The sequence below is a fragment of the Somniosus microcephalus genome, chromosome 13, assembly GCF_052327205.1.
Source record: "Somniosus microcephalus isolate GS21.2 chromosome 13, FLI_Smic_1.0, whole genome shotgun sequence".
In the NCBI taxonomy this organism is placed as follows: domain Eukaryota; kingdom Metazoa; phylum Chordata; class Chondrichthyes; order Squaliformes; family Somniosidae; genus Somniosus; species Somniosus microcephalus.
In genome coordinates, this window is record NC_140999.1 from 4,121,846 (window position 1) to 4,143,010 (window position 21,165).

General features: G+C 50.0%; 1 protein-coding gene across 2 annotated transcripts in view; it reads right to left on the minus strand.

Annotated features, from left to right (window-relative positions):
* Positions 1-527: 527 nt before the first annotated feature.
* Positions 528-21,165, minus strand: part of LOC147107989 (small conductance calcium-activated potassium channel protein 2-like) — a 118,171-nt gene continuing 97,533 nt past the window's right edge. For both annotated transcript variants that reach the window (XM_086004364.1, XM_086004365.1), the window contains 2 exons: positions 6,523-6,592; positions 528-3,117 (listed from right to left, as the gene is read on the minus strand). In XM_086004364.1, coding sequence (XP_085860490.1) covers positions 2,833-3,117; positions 6,523-6,592 — 355 coding nt within the window. In that variant the 3' untranslated portion in view covers positions 528-2,832. The remainder of the gene's footprint in view (positions 3,118-6,522; positions 6,593-21,165) is intronic.

The window sequence follows — 21,165 nt, forward strand, 5'->3', positions numbered from 1 at the left end:
GGGGGTGGAGGAGGAGGAGGCGGGGGAGGAGTAGGAGTAGGAGGGGGAGGGGAGGAGTAGGAGGGGGAGGGGGGAGGAGTAGGAGGGGGAGGGGGGAGGAGTAGGAGGGGAGGGGAGGAGTAGGAGGAGGAGGGGGTGGAGTAGGAGGGGGAGGAGGAGGGGGTGGAGGAGGAGTAGGAGAGGAGGAGGGGGTGGAGGAGGAGGGGGGGGGGTGGAGGAGGAGGGGGAGGGGTGGAGGAGGGGAGGGGAGGAGTAGGGGAGGGGAGGAGTAGGAGGAGGAGGGGTGGAGGAGAGGAGGAGGGGGAGGGGGGGTGGAGGAGGAGGAGGAGGAGGGGGAGGGGTGGAGGAGGAGGAGGAGGAGGGGGAGGGGTGGAGGAGGAGGGGGAGGGGTGGAGGAGGAGGAGGAGGGGGAGGGGGGTGGAAACAATTGGCAGAATTTTGATTTCACTTCATTTTGTGTGGACAGGCCAGGCGGCCATTTTAAGTGATGCTGCAGCCATTTCTTTGGGTTTGTTGGTGAATGAAGGGCGGGGCGGGGCGGGGCGGGGAGGGTGATGGCCATTTTTCTAGTGGAAGAGTCGGCTATGTTAAGAGTGTGTTTAGACCCAGAGTACAAACGGAAACTATAACTTCCTATTTCTTCCTTTTGAACATTGATATTTGGTGGTTCCTGTGGCAGTAATGAAACTCGAGTCCTTCTATTGACCCTGGTCACCGGTGCTAAATTATGATTTTCCTGAATAGTATGTTCCTTTAAAAATGACATACCACTGCTGCTGTAACACTCATTGCTTTCTCCCAGAGCACTTGGACCATATTTCCCAAAAGCCAACGGTGAGTTGGGATAATTCAGTGATTCGACAACACATAAAAAGGACCAACCCCAGGTAGACCCAGGCGATGACCAACTCAATCGCTTCCATTTAAACCTGTTACTCTTCCGAGTCATTGGCTGCACCAAAGGTCTGGGTATGCGAACTGTCCCAATACTATATAGCGTAACTTGTCTAAGAGACAGCCAACGCCATTATAACCTTGCTATGTTTACTATTTCTTGGTCTCCTTAAGATGTTGCAGGTTATCGACCAAGTGGCAAAGTCCAGCAGCATTTTAAAAATAAACTTTGTCCCGGATCATTACTTACCAAACAATTATTTGGACTCCAAGCCGCATCTAATGCCCAATTTACCTTATTTCTCCTCTCCTGAAGAGGCTGGGAGTGAAATCGGTCTCCGACGAGAGCACAAAGCGGGAAGCGGCGAGTCGACAGGCCGCTGTGAAAAGAAAAGTGGCCGCGGTGTAAGGCGGGCTGCTGATTCGCTGTCGCTGAAGACCAGTTTCACCCCCGCACTGGCTCTTCTGGGGTGCCACGAGTGGGCAGGCCTCTGGTGACCCTCCAAATCACTGCTAGTCGATCCTAACTCGCACCCAGTCCCGTTAAATCCATCAGCCCCGTGCTCGCTGACCGACACTGGCTCCCGGTCCGGCAACGCCTCGATTTTAAAATTCTCATCCTTGTTTTCAAATCCCTCCATAGCCTCGCCCCTCCCTATCTCTGTGACCTTCCAGCCCCACAACCCTCCGAGATCTCTGCGCTCCTCTGATTCTGGTCTCTTGAGCATCCCCGATTTCCATCGCTCCACCATTGGCGGCCGTGCCTTCAGCTGCCTGGGCCCCGAGCTCTGGAATTCCCTCCCTAAACCTCTCCGCCTCTCTCTCCTCCTTTAAGACGCTCCTTAAAACCGACCTCTTTGACCAAGCTTTAGGTCACCTGTCCATAATATCTCCTTATGTGGCTCGGTGTCAAATTTTGTTTGATAATCGCTCCTGTGAAGTGCCTTGGGACATTTTACTACATTAAGGCGTTATATAAATACAAGTTGTTGTTGTTGCAAGTCTAGACATTAAGTGTTGACAGATGTTGGGGCGGGGGGCACCACATCCCAGCCCCATCCTGGCCGACGCTCCACCTCTACAAATGTTCTCCATCGATTGGTTGATGTTCGGGAGGAGGAACCCTGTCTCACCTTTACCCTCCGACCCTAGGGTATGCTGAGGCCTACTGCAACGTCCCCTACAGCTGTGGCCCTGCAAGCTCAGTTCAGACTATGGAGCGAACCTGGCCTGTAGTAGCTCAGCGCCACTGTGATGGTCTTTTACCCACTTGACCATAGCGGGAGCGAGCAACCGTGTCTGAACACAAGATGTTGGGCCACACCTTGATATAAAGAGGCAGTCCTGTGCCAACAGAAGCTCACGGACCACCTGCAGACTGTCCGTATACCAAACACCCACCCAACCCAATCGCCTCCCAAAGTCTGTTGAGGACAGTAACTAGGATAGATTCTACAATGGAAACTTGGGTCTTGCCAGAGGACAGGAATAATGGTATCTTCCCAGAGTCTTTGTCTAATTGTACCTAATTATTCATATAGTTGAGGATCCTCAATGTTAAGGTCTTGCACTGAGCTGTACAATGGGACTGGGATGGACAGCAAAGGGCTACCTTGCTCGTAGATTGCACTGCTCAACACTGGACAGCCAAAACTTGTGCGTGTGTCGTTGGGCGGGCGGGAGAGGGGGAAGGAAGGGTCGGAGAAGAGGAGGAGGAGGAGGCTTAAGGGAGATGGCTTCAACCTTTATAGACTGGCCCGAACCCCTTGGCACAAGCCTCGGGAGCTGCTTTACCCTTTTAAATATTAACGGTAACACGCAGCTTCACTCTGGTATCCTAAAACCAAACTTATAAATAGAGATGGCTTTATAGAAAAAAGCTAACATTGTAAGCCATACAATGGCCAAGTGAGATCAGATCATCTGCTTCTGAAGGCCCTAGCTGCTGTCAGAAGATGTATGCGGTGCTGTCGATGGCGATCGGCGCCTTCGCGTTGGCGTCCATGACCTCTCTGAACTGTAAGTGACTTGTTTAAATCTGTGCGTGTGAGTCTCAAAGAAGTCTCGCTGCTGCTGGCCAATGGCCTGGGTGATCAGTCCGGGTAAAGCCTGCAGGCTGACAGTTAGTGAGTCGAGTTTGGTCTCCAGCATCACAATCCGTTTCTCCAAGTCTTCGTTCTTTTCCTGCAGCTCCGACAGGATGTCGTACATCACATTCTGTGTCTGTGAACGGGAGGCAAAAAGAAACACACGGGCGTCAGGAGGAGAGCGACACGGGGAGAGTGACGCGGGGAGAGCGACGCGGGGGCCAGGGACACACGGTGAGTGTGTCGCACGCTTGGGAGGAACAGGTGACTTTGGACCTATGGTTCCCAAAGCTCTTCACCACTGGGGGTTTTCTCCACCTTGTGTCTGCGTCTGTTTTTACTCATTCTCGGGATGTGGGTGTCGCTGGCAAGGCCGGCGTTCATTGCCTGCCTCTAGTTGCCCCGAGAAGGTGGTGGTGAGCCGCCACTTTGAACCATTGGTCGTAGTTTTGATACAACCGAGGGGTTTGCTGGACCACTTCAGAGGGCAGTTAAGAGTCAACCACATTGGTGAGGGACTGGAGTCACATATAGGCCCAGACCGGCTAAGGACGGCAGGTTTCCTTCCCGAAAGGACCTTGTAGACTCATTGACAGAAATTGATCGCTGGGATTGGTCAACAACTCCATTATCGTTGTATCGTGTGACTCCAGGATGGTAGAAGGCGGACTAGATGCACCCTGGTCTTCTATCGTCTAGTAATTCCTATCTTCCAATGTACAGCTGGGCTATTGACCTCTAACACGGTGACATTGTTTCCAAATCCCTCCGTGGCCTCGCCCTCTCCCTATCTCTGTAACCTCCTCCAGCCCTACAACCCTCCGAGATCTCTGCACTCCTCTGATTCTGGCCTCTTGCACATCCCCTGATTTTAAATCGCTTCACCATTGGTGGCCGTGCCTTCAGCTGCCTGGGCCCCAAGCTCTGGAATTCCCTCCCTAAACCTCTCCACCTCCCTCTCCTCCATTAAGACATGCGTTGGAACCTACCTCTTTCACCAAGCTTTTGGTCACCTTTCCTTATATCTCATGAGGCTCGGCGTCAAATTTTGATTGAGTACGCTCCTGTGAAGCACCTTGGGACGTTTTACTACGCATCGTTACCTCTGGTGTCCCCCAAGGATCTATCCTTGGCCCCCTCCTATTTCTCATCTACATGCTGCCCCTTGGCGACATCATCCGAAAACACAGCGTCAGTTTCCACATGTACGCTGACAACACCCAGTTCTACCTCACCACTACTTCTCTCGACCCCTCCACGGTCTCTAAATTGTCAGACTGCTTGTCCGACATACAGTTCTGGATGAGCAAAAATTTTCTCCAATTAAATATTGGGAAGACCGAAGCCATTGTTTTCGGTCCCCGCCACAAACCCCGTTCCCGAGCCACTGACTCCATCCCTCTCCCTAACATCTGTCTGAGGCTGAACCACACTGTTCGCAACCTTGGTGTCAGATTTGACCCTGAAATGAGCTTCTTCCGACCACATATACAGCATAACTAAGACCGCCTATTTCCACCTCCGTAACATCGCCCGTCTCCGCCTTTGCCTCAGCTCATCCGCTGCTGAAACCCTCATCCATGCCTTTGTTACCTCTAGACTTGACTATTCCAACACACTCCTGGCTGGCCTCCCACATTCTACCCAATGTAAACTTGAGGTCATCCAAAACTCGGCTGCCCGTGTCCTAACTCGCACCAAGTCCTGTTCGCCCATCACTCCTGTGCTCGCTGACCTACATTGGCTCTCAGTTAAGCAACGCCTCGATTTCAAAATTCTCATCCTTGTTTTCAAATCCCTCCATGGCCTTGCCCCTCCCTATCTCTGTAATCTCCTCCAGCCCCACAACCACCACCCCCCACCCCCAAGATACCTGCGCTGTTCTAATCCTGCCCTTTTGAGCATCCCTGATTATAATCGCTCAACCATTGGTGGCCGTGCCTTCTGTTGCCTGGGCCCTAAGCTCAGGAATTCTCTCCCTAAACCTCTCCGCCTCGCTACACCTCTCTCCTACTTTAAGCCGCTCCTTGAAACCTACCTCTTTGACCAAGCTTTTGGTCACCTGCCCTAATTTCTCCTTATGTGGCTCGATGTCAAATTTTGTGTCTTACAGTACTCCTGTGCAGTGCCTTGGGACGTTCTACTATGTTAAAGGCGCTATATAAATACAAGTTGTTGTTGTGATATTATTCACAGGTTTTCTCTTCCCCCGCCTCCTTCCAAAGGTGCTCGCCTACACTGGGGTGAGGTTCCAGTATCCCTTTAAGTGTACAGTGTGTGTTGCCAGGTCATTCAACAATGGGGGGAATCACAACCAAATCCAATCCTGCCCTCTCCCAACAATATCCTCCCTCCCAGCTCCCCCACCACACCACACCTGGCAGAAGGATTCAGTAGCTATCCACCAGTAGCAGGAACCCTGGTAGATTTTTTTTTTTGAAGCCCTTCGTAGCCCAGGAGTGCCAAGGCCAATTGTAGCCTTTGGTGGCGACCCTTGACCGGGTGAACTCATGACAGGCCTGGGGATTGAACCTGCTCAGTAACACTGACCCCTCCTTGTGTGGTAGGGGTTTGCCAACCCTTCAGGATTGGCCTGGAGTCTCCAGGAATTGAAGATTTAATGTCAGGGACACGGCTGCGATCAACACCCGGGAGAAAAAAAAAAATCATAGGAGCATTAAAATGATTATTCGTTATAAAAATATCAGACATGGGAATAGAGGCCGTTTGACAGTCAAGAATCATCCAAACAGGTAATGAAGAGTCAGTCCGTAAGGGTGACCCTGAGCTTCCGTTCGCCTGTCATTTTAATTCACCGCCCCATTCCCACTCGGACCTCACCGTCCTCGGCCTCTTGCATTGTTCCACGGAAGCTCACCATAAACTCGAGGAACAGCACCTCATCTTCCGATTAGGCACTTTACAGCCTTCCGGACTCAATATCGAGTTCAACAATTTCAGATCATAACCTCGGCCCCTATTACATTTTAACTTATATTTTTTATCCACACCTTTGATTTGGCCCTTTCCCCACCCCCCTTTCTTTTTTTTCTCTCTCCCACATGGCAGCTGTCTCCCATTCTGCCAGAACATTTCACACCTAATCTAGAGCCGTCTTTTGTCTCCACTAGTCCTATCACCATCTCGTCTAGTTTTGAATACCTCTTAATGTCTCTTCTCTTTTGTTCTCTCCCAGCTTGGCCTCTGAATCTATTTAATTCCCTGTGCCTCTTTAGTCTTGATAAAGGGTTTTGACCCGAAACGTCGACTCTAATTTCTCTCCACGGATGTTGCCTGGCCTGCTGAGTTTTTCCAGCATTTTCTCTTGTTATAATGAAGAGTCTATTCGCTTTCCGATTGGCCGGTGGGATGGGCGTGTCGGGCGACCAATGGCGGGAGAGTGGGGGCGGGGCAGTTGGAGGCGGGAGGTCACGTGATGAAACCTCCAGGAATAGGCCAATCAGGGTTGGCCACCCGAGTTGACGGAGTGGCCTCGCCGCATTGCACCAGGAATTCTTATACGGTTCAGTGCGTTACCAACCTTGGCCAGATCCACCAGTGTATTCGCCTGGTCGTTCAGCTTCCTCTGCTCCATTTTAACACCCCTTAATCTGTGTGGGAAACGCAGCATTAATTTTATGCCAAATACTTCTCATCGCAGCCATGCAGGAATGATTAAAAAGAAAGGTACAGGCACAGGCGGCAAGCAGCATCTGCCGCAGAAGCAAGCAGTCAGATTCTAGTCGAAGGTTTAATACAATTTTTCTTTCCCGAAAGATTGATTAACCTTTTCTGAGCGTAGAACATGACGTCAACTGAAAGTTTTTGCAGAGTCCGATAACTTCCGTTCTGTGCTCAACCACTCGGGGTCAGGGGTCGGGGGGTCTCAGGGGGATGACCTTCCATGAGGAGGGGAGGGGAGGGTTGGCGCGGGAGCGAGAAGCCTCTTTAGAGAATATCACGTTGAGCATGTCGGAGATTAATTATAGACAATTTCAGATCATGCGAGCAGACATATTCAACTGCGCAATCCTTATGTTCATGACCGATATCCCCTCTGAACCGCCCGCTGCCCCCAATAAACACTTGTAAGAAACCTGTAGCCTACAATCAACTCAGGCAGGCAACCCCTATTGGCCGAGCCATTTTATTGGTGTTTTACGGTCCCAACTCATGCACAGTATTTACAGCACAGAAACAGGCCATTCGGCCCGACTGCTCCGTGCCGGTGTTTCTGCTCCACACGAGCCTCCTCCCGCCCCTCTTCATCTCACCCCATCACCATATCCTTCTATTCCTTTCTCCCTCATGTGTTTATCCAACTTCCCCTTAAATGCATCGACGCTATTCGCCTCGACCACTCCCTGTGGTAGCGAGTTCCACATTCTCGCCACTCTCTGGGTGAAGAGAGGCTAAGACTAGCCTGGTGGGCGGCACAGAAATATCAATAATATAAAAGTCCAATTTTAATTACAGTCTTTTCTCCCCTTATATAATCGGTTTGTAGGTTTTCAAGTGAATTTTCTGCGTCAGCAAAGACACAAAGATGACTTTGAAGGTGACTGGACATGTCGAGAAGGCTGTTAAAAAGGCATATGGAATCCTGGACTTTATAAACAGGTGCGGGGCGGAGTACTAAAACAAGGGAGTTATACTAAATCACTTTATAAAACACTGTTTAACCCTCAGCTGGAGTATTGTGGCCAATTCTGGGCACCGCACTTTAGGAAGGGTGTCAAGGCCTTGGAGAGGGTGCAGAGGAGATTTACCAGAATAGTGCCGGGGATGAGGGACTTCAGTTATGTGGAGAGACTGGAGAAGCTGGGGATTGTTCTCCTTGGATCGATAGATTCTTGGGCACTAAGGGAATCAAGGGATACGGGGCTAAGGCGGGAAAGTGATGTCGAAGTTCAGCCATGATCGTATTTGTTGTGTATGTGCCTTTAAGAGAAGAACTGATTCTATACTGCAGCACTGGCAGTGACCACCCCTGTATATAAACCCATAACAGGCTTCTGTATTTCAGTCTTGAATTACTCCCTGTTCAGTAAATACCTATTTTATTGTTCTCCTGCAGTCTGAGTATTATTGATCCTCGGACACTACACTGGCGACGGGCAGGTTTGAACTCACCTGCAGTACTGCATCACCTCATGGGGATCTTTTCCCTGAAGAGAAGCTTCTTGGAGGTCGAAGTCAGAACGGCGGGCGTCGACCGCGGGCAACCGCCCAGGGATCCATCGGACAGTTGCAGGGGAGGCTGTGGAGAGCTGGGCCTGGCTCCCCAGTCGAGGTGTTCCAGCAAGTCGTGCTGGGAGCAGGTAGTGCGCTGACCCTTCCGGACTGCGGCGGGCTCGGGCTCGATCGAGCGGCTCTGCAAAGGGGCCGTGCAGCGTCGTCGGGAGGGAGAGGGTGGAGCACACAGGGCGCGGTCGGTGCTCAAGAACAGGGCAGCGTGGAGAGGATAGAATGCGGGGAAGGAAAAGTGAGACGCGCCGAAGCCGCGGGTCGCCGCCATTACCCTGTAGAACGCTAGGAGCAGCGTGGCAGCAAAGGGAAGAAGGAAAAGCGCGGGAGGCGCCATTTTATTACATTGGGGAAGAAGAAAAAGCGCGGGAGGCGCCACTTTAAATCACCCAAGATGCCGAAGAGTGGCAGTATCACTGCTTTCGACAACGAGGTAGAAGACTGGACCACGTATGTGGAAAGAATTAAAGTGTACTGCAATGCCAATGAGGTGGCCAATGGAAAGGAGGTGTCGGTATTATTAAATTTGATGGGCGCGAGAACGTACGGCCAATTGCGGAATTTAATTACCCCAGCTAAACCAATGGAGAAAAGTTTTGAGGAGATTGTTAATATCTTACAGGAACACCTAAACTCTACACCGCTGCCGATAGCAGAAAGATTCAAGTTCCATAAAAGAAACCAGCACAAAGATGAGAACAATGCTGACTATCTTACGGAACTACGCAAGTTATCGAAGCACTGCCAGTTCGGAGCAGGACTGGCAGACACCTTGCGGGATAAGTTTGTCTGCGGGCTCCAGAGTGGAGGAACCCAGAAACGACTACTTTCGGAAAAGGACCTGACGCTAGAACAGGCTTTCAGCGTGGCAGTATCCTACGAAGCAGCAGCACGGGGAGCTGCGGAAATACAACAGAAACCACAGGAATACAGCGCTAACGAAATGGCGTATGGAGCAGAAAAGTGCTATCGCTGCGGCAGAACAACCCTGTGATAAAAATAATAACTTCCGGGAAGTTATGTCATCACTTCCTGTGAACTGTGAACTGTGAGCTATGAACTGTGTACATACCTCACTTCCTGTCATGTGTCACTTCCTGTTGGACTGGTATAAATGCTGGTCTGTTCAGTATTGTAAGAGGCTTCTACCAGAGGCATGGTAAAGACCTCTCTTGTATATAGTGTGTTTATAAGTTACTTAAAGCTTACTTTAAAGTTACTTGATGGTAAGCCTCCTTTTTCTTACATCAATTTAAGTAACTTAGTATTTACACTCACGAATACTAGACCTTCGGACAAACTCGGAATTAAGGATCCAGGGAACCACCCATCATGGAGAAAATCCTTAGACCTATTCGTCTGGACTTGGACCCGAATGCATCGGCAGCTGGCAGGGTATGGAAGCATTGGTACCGTACTTTTGAGAATTTTCTGGATGAATGTGAAGCGGATGCTCCTGCTAGATTGAAGATACTTATCAATTATGTGACCCCAAAAGTGTTCGAATATGTTGATGAATGGGATAATTACGATGAGGTGATTCGGGCACTTAAGAAACTGTATACCAAGACCCCAAATGAGGTCTATGCTAGACATCTACTGGCCACAGCCCGACAAGGGCCAGGGGAATCAATTGACGAATATTCACGTTTTCCGTTTGCCTTCCCCTGCTCCAATATGCTGGCGTCCACAGTAATCTGCTGCCTTGAGCAGGTATTTTCTCTCTGTGGCATGCCGGCTTATATTCACTCAGATCGGGGTCCATCCTTTATGTCAAGGGAACTCAAGGACTACCTCTCAGAACGGGGAATTGCTACAAGCAAAACAACACCATACCATCCCATCGGAAATGGGCAGGTAGAGAGGTATAACGGTATCATCTGGAATTCCGTACGTCTCGCTTTAAGATCTCGGGGCCTACCAGACCAGCAATGGGAAACAGTGCTTCCGGATGCATTGCACTCTATACGGTCCCTGCTTTCTACAGCCACAAATACTACACCTCATGAGCGGTTCTTTGGATTCCAGCGTCGCTCATCTCATGGGACATCACTCCCGTCATGGCTAACTACTCCTGGACCTGTATTACTCCGAAGATACGTTCAGACGTCTAAAAATGACCCTCTTGTAGACGAGGTCGAACTAACCGATGCCAACCCCACCTATGCAAACATACGATATTCCGACGGCCGAGAATCTACCGTATCATTACGGGATCTGGCTCCCTGCCCACCAGGACCTAGTGGGACATCGGGTGATGGCATTTCACCAGGAAACTCTTGGGACCTATCGGGTACCCCTCTCCAGGATCCTGATCGGACACCAACTAGCTTGGTGCCGGTAGAACCCCGTGCTCAAGGTTGCGACCCTCCCAGTACCACGCATGAAAGTACTGGTCTGCCACAGACCAGCTCTGCACCTCCCTCTGAACAGAGGCAGTCTGACTTTGAACCTATTGGGGCTCGTACTCGAAGCCATGATCTCCCCGACCCTTCACAGGGCAATCCAGGCCACACGGACTCTGGCCAATGGCCAACCGCATGTAAGCGGACCAGCGACCCTCTACGACGGGAATCCAAACGGGTGCGACTCTTCCTTGTTCGGCGGCTGCGGACCAAAAGGTAGACCACAGCCTCCTAAACCTGCAGGAGGGAAGAATGTGATAAAAAATAATAACTTCCGGGAAGTTATGTCATCACTTCCTGTGAACTGTGAACTATGAACTGTGTACATACCTCACTTCCTGTCATGTGTCACTTCCTGTTGGACTGGTATAAATACTGGTCTGTTCAGTATTGTAAGAGGCTTCTACCAGAGGCATGGTAAAGACCTCTCTTGTATATAGTGTGTTTATAAGTTACTTAAAGCTTACTTTAAAGTTACTTGATGGTAAGCCTCCTTTTTCTTACATCAAACCCATGATCAGAAGGACTGCTGGGTTAAGGACAAAGTATGCAGGCAATGTGGGGAAAATGGGACACATAGCAAGAGTCTGCAGGTCGGGAAAGAAAACCAACACTACAAGAACTACTAAGGAAAAGTACAAGAAAGTAAAGAAATTGACAGACAGTAGTTCGGAAGATCAGGAGAGTGATAAGGACTCCGGGAGCAGGAGACTAAGTTGTCTAAAGTTACACAACGTGATCGCAAAGGAGGATCACCGAACCATTTGGGTCACCCTCATGATAGCAGGGTCCCCAGTAAAGATGGAATTGGATACAGGATCAGCCCTAACTGTCATGAATCGACGAGACTATGAGCGGCTATTCTCACACATACCCTTGAAGGACACGTCCATTGTATTGAAGACATATACGGGGCAAAAAGTCTACCCCAGAGGAAAAATAAGGGTGCCAGTTGAATACAACGGCAAGGAAACACAGAAACTGTATCTATATATACTACCAGATGGAGGACCACCATTATTGGGACATGAATGGATCCGAAAAATACAATTGGATTGGCATTCCATTCAGGCGCTAACTGTGACTGATAAAAAGGATGATGATGTCACACTTGGACGACTGTCAAAAATTCTAACTGACGCGAAAGAGGTGTTCCAACAAGGACTTGGGACTCTAAAAGGAGTAACGGCAACGATAAAAATCGAAGATAACGCAAACCCAAATTTTTTTACGGCCAGACCGGTACCTTACGCGATCCGCCCAGCCGTTGAAGCAGAGCTGGAGAGTCTGGAGCGTTCGGGTGTGCTGTCCAAGGTGGACTGGAGCGAGTGGGCCACACCCATCGTTCCTGTAATGAAGAAATCATTGAGCAGCACGCCTGGGGAACCAAAGAAGGTTCGCATCTGTGGGGACTTCAAGGTAACTGTGAACCCAGTCCTGCACACAGGACAATATCCACTTCCACGGAGAGAAGATATTTTCGCCTCACTATCTGGAGGGAAACGCTTTACAAAGATTGATCTGGCCCAAGCGTATCTACAAATGGAGGTGGAAGAAGCGTCTAGGAAATACCTCACGATAAACACTCACAAAGGCCTTTACCAGTACAATCAACTGGTATTCGGGGTAGCATCAGCCCCGGCTATTTGGCAGAGGGCGATGGAACAAGTCCTGCAAGGGATCCCGGGGACCCAGTGTTATTTGGACGACATCCTGGTTACGGTCGAAAATGACAGTGGACACCTTGCCAACCTGGAGCAGGTGCTCACGAGATTACAGGAATATGGGCTACGAGCCAACCGCCCCAAATGCGAGTTCTTCAGGAGACAAATCTCGTATTGTGGCCACATGATTGATGAGGAAGGGTTGCATAAGTCGCCGGACAAGATTGAGGCTGTAGTCAAGGCTCCAGCACCGGAAAATGTGTCGCAACGGAGGTCGTTCCTCGGGTTGGTGAACTACTACCATCAGTTCTTGCTGAATTTATCTACAATTCTGCACCCACTGAACGCCCTACTGCAAACTGGAGTAACATGGAAATGGAGTGATGAGTGTAAGCGTGCCTTTCTGAAATGTAAATGCCTAATCACTTCAAAAGAAGTATTGGCCCACTACAATCCAACACTACCGATTCGGTTAGCATGTGATGCGTCTCCCTACGGCATCGGAGCGGTGCTGTCACACAAATTCCCTGACGGTTCAGAGAGGCCAATAGCCTTTGCGTCGCGCTCGTTAACGTCAGCCGAGCGTAACTACGCCCAGATTGACAGGGAGGCCCTCAGCCTGGTGTGGGGGGTGAAGAAGTTCAATCACTATCTGCACGGGCAGAAATTCACCCTACTGACTGATCATCAGCCCCTGGTCTCCATTTTTAACCCAAAGAAGGGCGTTCCGGTGATGACGGCGCAACGGCTGCAAAGATGGTCACTTTTTCTAGGGGCACATCAGTACGACATAGAGTACAAGGGTACGAAACAGCATGGAAACGCTGATGGGCTGTCACGCCTACCGTTGCCTACGGTAGAGGAAGCACCTGCAGTGGACCCTGTTGAGATATTCCATGCGATCATAGTCGAATGTCTACCTGTTACAAACTCAAGTATAGAGAAGGAAACCCGAAATGAACCGACACTCTCTCGGGTCTATGATTTGACGGTGAAGGGATGGCCAGCACATGGCGACTCACTGTTGCCAGCATTCTCGCCAAGGAGAGAACAGCTGTCAGTGTGCCGGGGGACCTTGATGTGTGGATCCCGAGTGGTAATTCCACCCAAGTTGAGAGATAGAGTGCTCAATGAGCTTCACGAGGGTCATCTGGGAGGGGTAAAAATGAAGAGCCTAGCCAGGGCGTTTGTGTGGTGGCCGGGAATTGATCAAGAAATCGAGGATATGACCAAGAGATGCACAGGATGCCAGAAGGTCCAAAACGCTCCACCACAGGCCCCTCCACATCCATGGGAGTGGCCCTCGTCTCCATGGCAACGGGTACACATTGATTTTGCTGGTCCATTTATGGACTCAATGTTCCTAATCGCTGTGGACGCCCATTCGAAATGGCCAGAGGTCATCAAAATGTCCTCCACCACCACGGAGAAAACTATTGCAGTCCTACGGACCATCTTCGCCAGGAATGGCTTGCCAGAACAGATTTGCTCCGACAATGGGCCACAGTTTGTGTCAGAGGATTTCCGGAGGTTTCTGAGGAATAATGGGGTGAAGCATTACACATCTGCCCCATATCATCCAGCCACAAATGGATTGGCTGAGAGGTTTGTTCAGACCTTTAAAAAGGCCATAAAGGCAATGCATAATGACGACATACCACTACAACACAAGGTGGATAATTTCTTGTTTGCTTACCGGAATGCGACACATGCAGTCACCAACCAAGCTCCAGCCATAATGTTCTTCAACCGAAGGCTAAGATGTCACCTGGATTTGCTCAAACCAAACATAAGACGAGATGTTGAGGATAAGCAATTCCAGCACATAAATGAGAAGCCAACCAGGAGCTTCAAGATAGGGCAACCAGTCTTGGCCCGCGACTACCGAACAGAAAAATGGCAGCCAGGAACGATATGCACACAGCAGGGACCACTAATGTACACAGTGGACGTTGGAGAGAGCATCGTGAGACGCCATGCTGACCAGATTCTAGAGTCACAGGAACAAGCCAAACCCATACCACGAGCAGGTGCACCTGGTAATCAACCCGAAGTACAGATTGCGTCTACCTCAGAAGCAGTGGTATTGGAAGCTGACGAACCAACCAATGACAATGAGCCAGAATCAACTCCGCCGCAAGAACAGGATACTCGAGAAAGGCGCTATCCAGTCAGGATCAGGAAGCCTCCTCAAAGACTGAACTTATAAATGATTATTTCAGTTGATGTATATAGTACAGAGAAAATTGTAATTGTAATTAGTTATTATTTAGTTGTTAAATGAATGTTATGTACTGTTTATCTAAAAGGGGAGGAATTGTTGTGTATGTGCCTTTAAGAGAAAAACTGATTCTATACTGCAGTACCGGCAGTGACCACCCCTGTATATAAAGCCATAGCAGGCTTCTGTATTTCAGTCTTGAATTACTCCCTGTTCAGTAAATACCTGTTTTATTGTTCTCCTGCAGTCTGAATATTATTGATCCTCGGACACTACAGTATTGAATGGCGGAGCAGGCTCGAGGAGCCGTGTGGCCGATTCCTGCTCCTATTTCTCATGTTCTTAGAGCAGAGAAGGTTAAGGGGAGATTTACCGTCGCTGGGTCAAGATCCTGGAACTCCCTCCCTAACACCATTGCCGCCTCACGGACTGCAGTGGTTCAAGAACAAGGCCCATCACCACCTTCTCGAGGACAACTGGGGATGGGCAATAAACGTTGGCCTTGCCAGCGACGCCCACATCTCGCGAAAAAATATTTTTTTTTAAACTAACTGACTCAGCTAAATTATCGGCAAGATTAAAATAGGTCTTTATATTTAACAGAGAGACAAATCTCATCCTTGTTGGGTTCCTATCTTTTGTAGTTCTTGCTCAGAAACTGCCCAATAATTGCAAGGCCAGTACTGTACTGTACTGCAGAATGTAAACAGACTAAAAAACATGAATAATAATATCTCGGTCACTTCCCTTCCGGTTTGGATTCCGACTGGACACGGCAGTTTTTTGGGGTATGTCATCCAGAAATTTCTAAAAGCAAAACTGGACAAAGTCTGCGTTTGTCTCAAACCTCCTCCTGTATCGCAGGGTGTGGGAGCAGAGGGGGGTGGGGGCGGAGGGGGGAGTGGGCTAATTGTTCTGGTTCACAATAAATTTCTCCGAGCAGTAAAACACAACTCAGCACTCAAACTTTCCCCCAGCCCGCCCCACTCCTCACCTTGTCCTGTTTTTTGGGAGATTTAACAAAAGGGTAACAACTTCCTGTTTAGGTTTTAATCATAACTTCCTGTTTAGGCCTCACAGTAACTTCCTGTTGCGGAGCAGTCGATGGCCTACTCCTGCTCCTATTTCTTATGTTCCTTGCTATGTAAGGAATGTCAAATGCTCAGATACTAGTAACCTGCAAATTACAAACTATATATATTTTTAATAAGTTTAATGTCAAGGAGCTGAAGGGGTTAGTTTAAATTGAAACATATCGTAGAATCTTACAGCACAGAAGGAGGCCATTCGGCCCATCGTGCCTGTGCCGGCTCTTTGGTCGAGCTCTCCAATTAGTCCCACTCCCCCCTGCTCTTTTCCAATAGCCCAGTTTTTCCTTTTCCAATTCCCTTTTGAAAGTTACTATTGAATCTGCTTTCAGGCAGCGCATTCCAGATCACAACAACTCGCTGCGTAAAAAAAGATTCTCCTCATCTCCCCTCTGGTTCTTTTGCCAATTACCTTCAATCTGTGTCCTCTGGTTACCGACCCTCCTGCCACTGGAAACAGTTTCTCCTTATTTACTCTATCAAAACCCTTCATGATTGTGATTACAACTCCAAATGCATTTTTTAAAGTTAGAACTTATTTCTAACTGTTGAGAAACTTGTTTTTTCTTCCTGTTCAATTCCTTGGTAACCTCTCCCTCCCACCCCCTCCCCCTCGCCCCGCCGTACACTTCCCTCTCCCTCCCACGCTCCCTCCCCCTCCCCACCTCCCCTCGCCCCGCCCTACACTTCCCTCTCCCTCCCACGCTCCCTCCCCCTCCCCACCTCCCCCCGCCCTACACTTCCCTCTCCCTCCCACGCTCCCTCCCCCCTTGTCCCGCCGTACACTTCCCGCTCCCTCCCCCTCCCCACCTCCCCCTGCCGTACACTTCCCTCAGCCTCAGTCACTTGGCAGCGTGCCATTCTTAGCCCCGTGCTGCCTGGATTGTCCTGTTCTTCCCTCTTGTAATCGGCAACATTCAGACAGGAGAGGGTGGGAAATGGATCGGGGTTTTATTTTTACACAAGATCCCTGCTCACTTTAACTCCCCCCTAATTTTCCGCCGTCATTTCCAGTGGGCAGCAGAAGATCCCCCCCCCCTCCCGCCCCTGTACTGGGTCGTCACATCTAAATGAGGTGGTTAAGATGCCATACATCCTACTTTTAAAAAAAAGTTAATTCCTGCCTCATTTATGCCTGGCACAAATCTATTTTCTATATAAAGTGTGTCCACAGTTGTTAGGCAATGGGGAAATGGCAGAAGTAAATTTAAGGAGCCAAGCAATGATATCTGAAAGCTTTGCAGAATCCGGAGATCAATTTTGCTTCTGCCAGGTATTTAACACTCTTCATTTCTAAGAACTTAAGAATTAGGAGCAGGAGTCGGCCACACGGCCCCTCGAGCCATTCAATAAGATCATGGCTGATCTTCGACCTCAACTCCACTTTCCTGCCCGAGCCCCATATCCCTTGATTCCCCTAGAGTCCAAAAATCTATCGATTTCTGCCTTGAATATACTCAATGACTGAGCCTCCACAGCCCTCTGGGGTACAGAATTCCAAAGATTCACAACCCTCTGAGTGAAGAAATTTCTCCTCATCTCGGTCTTAAATGGCCGACCCCTTATCCTGAGACTGTGCCCCCTGGTTCTAGACTCCCCAGCCAGGGGAAACAGCCTCTCAGCATCTACCCTGTCAATCCCCCTCAGAATCCTGTATGTTTCAATGAGATCACCTCTCATTCTTCTAAACTCCAGAGAGTATCGGCCCAATCTACACAATCTCTAATCTGCTGAGTTACCTCCACCCCCCTTCAGAAAGGGCACAAAATGGGGTTTCCCCCTGGAGATTCGCCTCCAACCCTTGCTTCTTGGAACAGGAGGAGGAGGAGGAGGAGGAAGAACAGAGGGAGGTCAGGTGGGTGAGGCTGTCCCTCAGACACGTGGCATCCACCCACCAGGACCCCCACATTTGAGGACAGAGGGAAAGGTACCTGCGCTTACCCAGGGAGCAACAGAAGCCTGAAGAGGATGTGGAGGGCAACTTTCTCCTGGCTCCAAGGCAGTGTCATACCACCTTGATACAGGAGATCTCCTCCTCCTCCTCGATCCAGTCACTGCACCTTCCTCCTGTCCCACCAGCAATGTGCCCCCATCCACCGTGACTCACTGCTACAGCATCAGATCCACTTCCAAACATTCCCCAAGAGCACATCTGCACGCACAACAACTTTAGTACGAAAAAATCTTAATCAAAACCCATGGGTGTGCCTGGTACTTCTTTCCTCACGGGGACAGCGGGAGAAGTGTTGGGTCTGGTGGAATGGACTGATTTGGAAGATCCAAGTTGACTCCTGGCCGATTTGGAAGATGATAATTCAGGTGAATCGAGGTCACAGCTCCAAGAAGGCTCAGATATTAACCAAGTCCACCCGTGCTTTGGGCTGATTACCAGTGAAGTGGATTAAGTTGTCTCATTCTCCTCGTGAGAAGAAGTGCTTCCCTGCCCTTCTCCTGCTATTGAGAGTTAGATTAATATTCAGACTCTCCTACAGAACAGGGTTCCCATTCAGGCCCTTAGGTCCTCAGTCACCCAGGTGCATTTGCATTGTAATTGGTGTTCGCTGCTCAGATCACACAACTTCCAATCCGAGGGAAATACAACGTGTACAAAATTCAGTGCGGAAGGAGGCCATTTGCCCATCAAGCTGGTGCTAGTCCCGCCTCAGAGCCATCCACTCCATTCCCTTTTCCTCGTACCCTTTAATACATTTCTTCTTCATGGTCAAGCCTGGGAATAACCTGTGCATCACCGATACCTCACTTGGATCAAGGAACGACGGGGCTTCCTTCGAGCGCCCAGGAGACATTGATGATGTCCAGTTTGGACGGACTTACCTCCCAAGTTAATGAAAATATCGGGAATTCATTCTCAGTGTTGACTGTGATTGCATAGCTGCCCCAGAAACAGGACTGACCCCCACCCCCACCCCGACCTGGTTACTTTGCACGCTTGGGTCGCCCGCTTCGATGTCCACGCGGGATGTCGCTACTTTTCTGGCCCTGGCCCGTCACATGAAGCCACACAGAAGGGCGAATTTCGCGAGACCCCGTGCCGCCAGCGAGACCCTCACACGCAGCCGCCGCACTGAAATGGACGGGTGGAATGTTGCGGGCAGCCTGTCTGTGCGCGCAAGGCCTGGCGAGATTTACCCTGGAATCTCCATTAGTCCATTACTCGGGGCCCAACTGTTTATCCTTTCAGTAGGCGGGATGAGATCAATGTGTAATGGGATCTCCTGGGTCAGAGGGGAAACCCGATGGAATAGGATTTTGGGAAGGGGGGGCGGGAGCCATCAAGGGCTATCTGGGATTCGGAACTGGGAAAATAAGGGGGGACACAGTCCATGCCAAAGATCGAGGTCAATGATCAGCCATGATCTTACTGAATGGCGGAGCAGGCTCGAGGGGCCGAATGGCCGACTCCTGCTCCTATTTCTTATGTTCTTATGACTGCACCAATGCACTAGGAGGTCTATTATTGGGAAGTAGCCCCTGTTAACAAGCTCGCAGGAACCATTTTGGAATTAGTAGGGATGTACCATGGACTGCCTTATTGAATGGTCTCTTTCCCGCCCCTCCAGAAGATGGTAGCTCCCATTTCTGCGCACCCACCTCCCCCCCCGCAATCCCATTTAAGTTTGTTTGAATCCACTTCAAAACTTTCAATTTGGTCTTGGGTCTTGGATTTGCATGCCCGCCAAAATCACGTCAGCACATGTACAGAACATACTTTCTTACAGGGCAGAGTCAACCCCATTGAATAGCCCGGGCAGGCCAGCGATGGTGCAGTCTCAGCCATGCCCGTCCGACTGGTTCCTACGGCCCGCCTGTCACACACACACGCTCCTGACCATCGCACCCCCAACTCGACATGCAAAAAGGAAAGGGAATATTATAAAATCAAACACAACTTACTTCTGGCCTCTGCATTGAGTTAGCGAAACAGAACGGAAAAGAAAAAGGACAAAAACACATCACAGGATTAATAAGACAAGACGCAGGGGTAAAGGAACATACGACAAGCAACAATTGTACAACCCCTCTCACATGAACCTTCTCAGCCAGTCACCTCGGAACTGTGAAGCTTCCTGTCCAACAGGAGGCCAAGATCTGTACTGAAGCATGGAGTGGGGGGAGGAGGGGGGCGGTGGGAAAGAGAGGAGGGGAGGGGACCAGTAGCAGACTGGAACTCGTTTCGGGCACCATGGCTTGGGTTGCTGTGACAACACCAGAGGCTGGAGGTCCTTTAGAATGCACGTGATTTCATGGAGACCCTACAGACTGGACTTCAAGACACTGAAACTCTCAACACACACCCGCCCTTCCCTCCTCCTGCTCAGGTTCATCCCACTCCTCTCTTGAAGACTCTTGCTGGGGTTCAGATTCCATGGGGATCCACTGCCCTCCTGTCTCTTACCCAACCAGCCATTCACCACACGTGCGCCTGGACAGTGTCCGCCAGACGATTTGACCTTTGAGGCTGGGGTCTGGGGGGCACACCATGGCCGAACCTGACCCTTGCCCTTAACCAGGGTCAGTTCCAACAGAGGTCATTGGATAATGATGAGGAGCAGGAATCCTGGCGGATTTTGTCCTTCCCTAGTCCAGGGACAGATGGTGCTGCCTCTACTCGTTGGAGGTAACTCAAAGGTCCAATCGACAGCATTCCTAGAAGATCCTGGAGGACGCTGCTGATATTGGGACCTTTCCATTTAACACTATTCAATGTACCAGTGCCAACAAGAAGGGAGTAAGGCATCAATCCCATTGGCACTTGTGTTCGGAGTGTCTCAGGCCACACCACATCTCAGGGTGAGACACTTGTGTCAGCCATGGGTCGCACTCTTGCCTCGGAGTCAGAAGGTTGTGGGTTCAAGTCTCACTCTGGAGACTTGAGCCCATAATTCAGGCCGACACTCCCAGTGCAGTACTGAGGGAGTGCTGCACTGTCGGAGGTGCCGTCTTTCGGATGAGACATTAAACCGAGGCCTCAGCTGCTCTCTCAGATGGATGTACAAGATCCCACGGCACTATTTCAAAGAAGAGCCGGGGAGTTCTCCCCGGTGTCCTGGGGCCAATATTTATCCCTCAATCAGCATCACTAAAACAGATGATCTGGTCATTATCACATTGCTGTTTGTGGGAGCTTGCTGTGCGCAAATTGGCTGCTGTGTTTTCCTACATTACAACAGTGACTACACTTCAAAAAAGTACTTAATTGGCTGTAAAGCGCTTTGGGACGTCCTGAGGTTGTGAAAGGCGCTGGAGAAAGGCAAGTTCTTTCTTCCTTGGTGTACTGAATATTAAAAATAACTCAGATATTAACTGTTGGCATCACTGTTCTAGCAAGTGGGAATGACCTATTGATATTAAATTGATCACAAATAAACTGCACTAAAATCAGAATCAGACAGGACTGGACTGAGAAGTTTCACATACCATTGGTGTGTACCAGTGACCCTGACCCCCGACCCCAGGTACCCTGACTACCAGCGGAATAAGGGAACCTGGAAATGGTCGTTCCCCGCTGGTTTCTAATGGCGACAGGAGACACCGGGG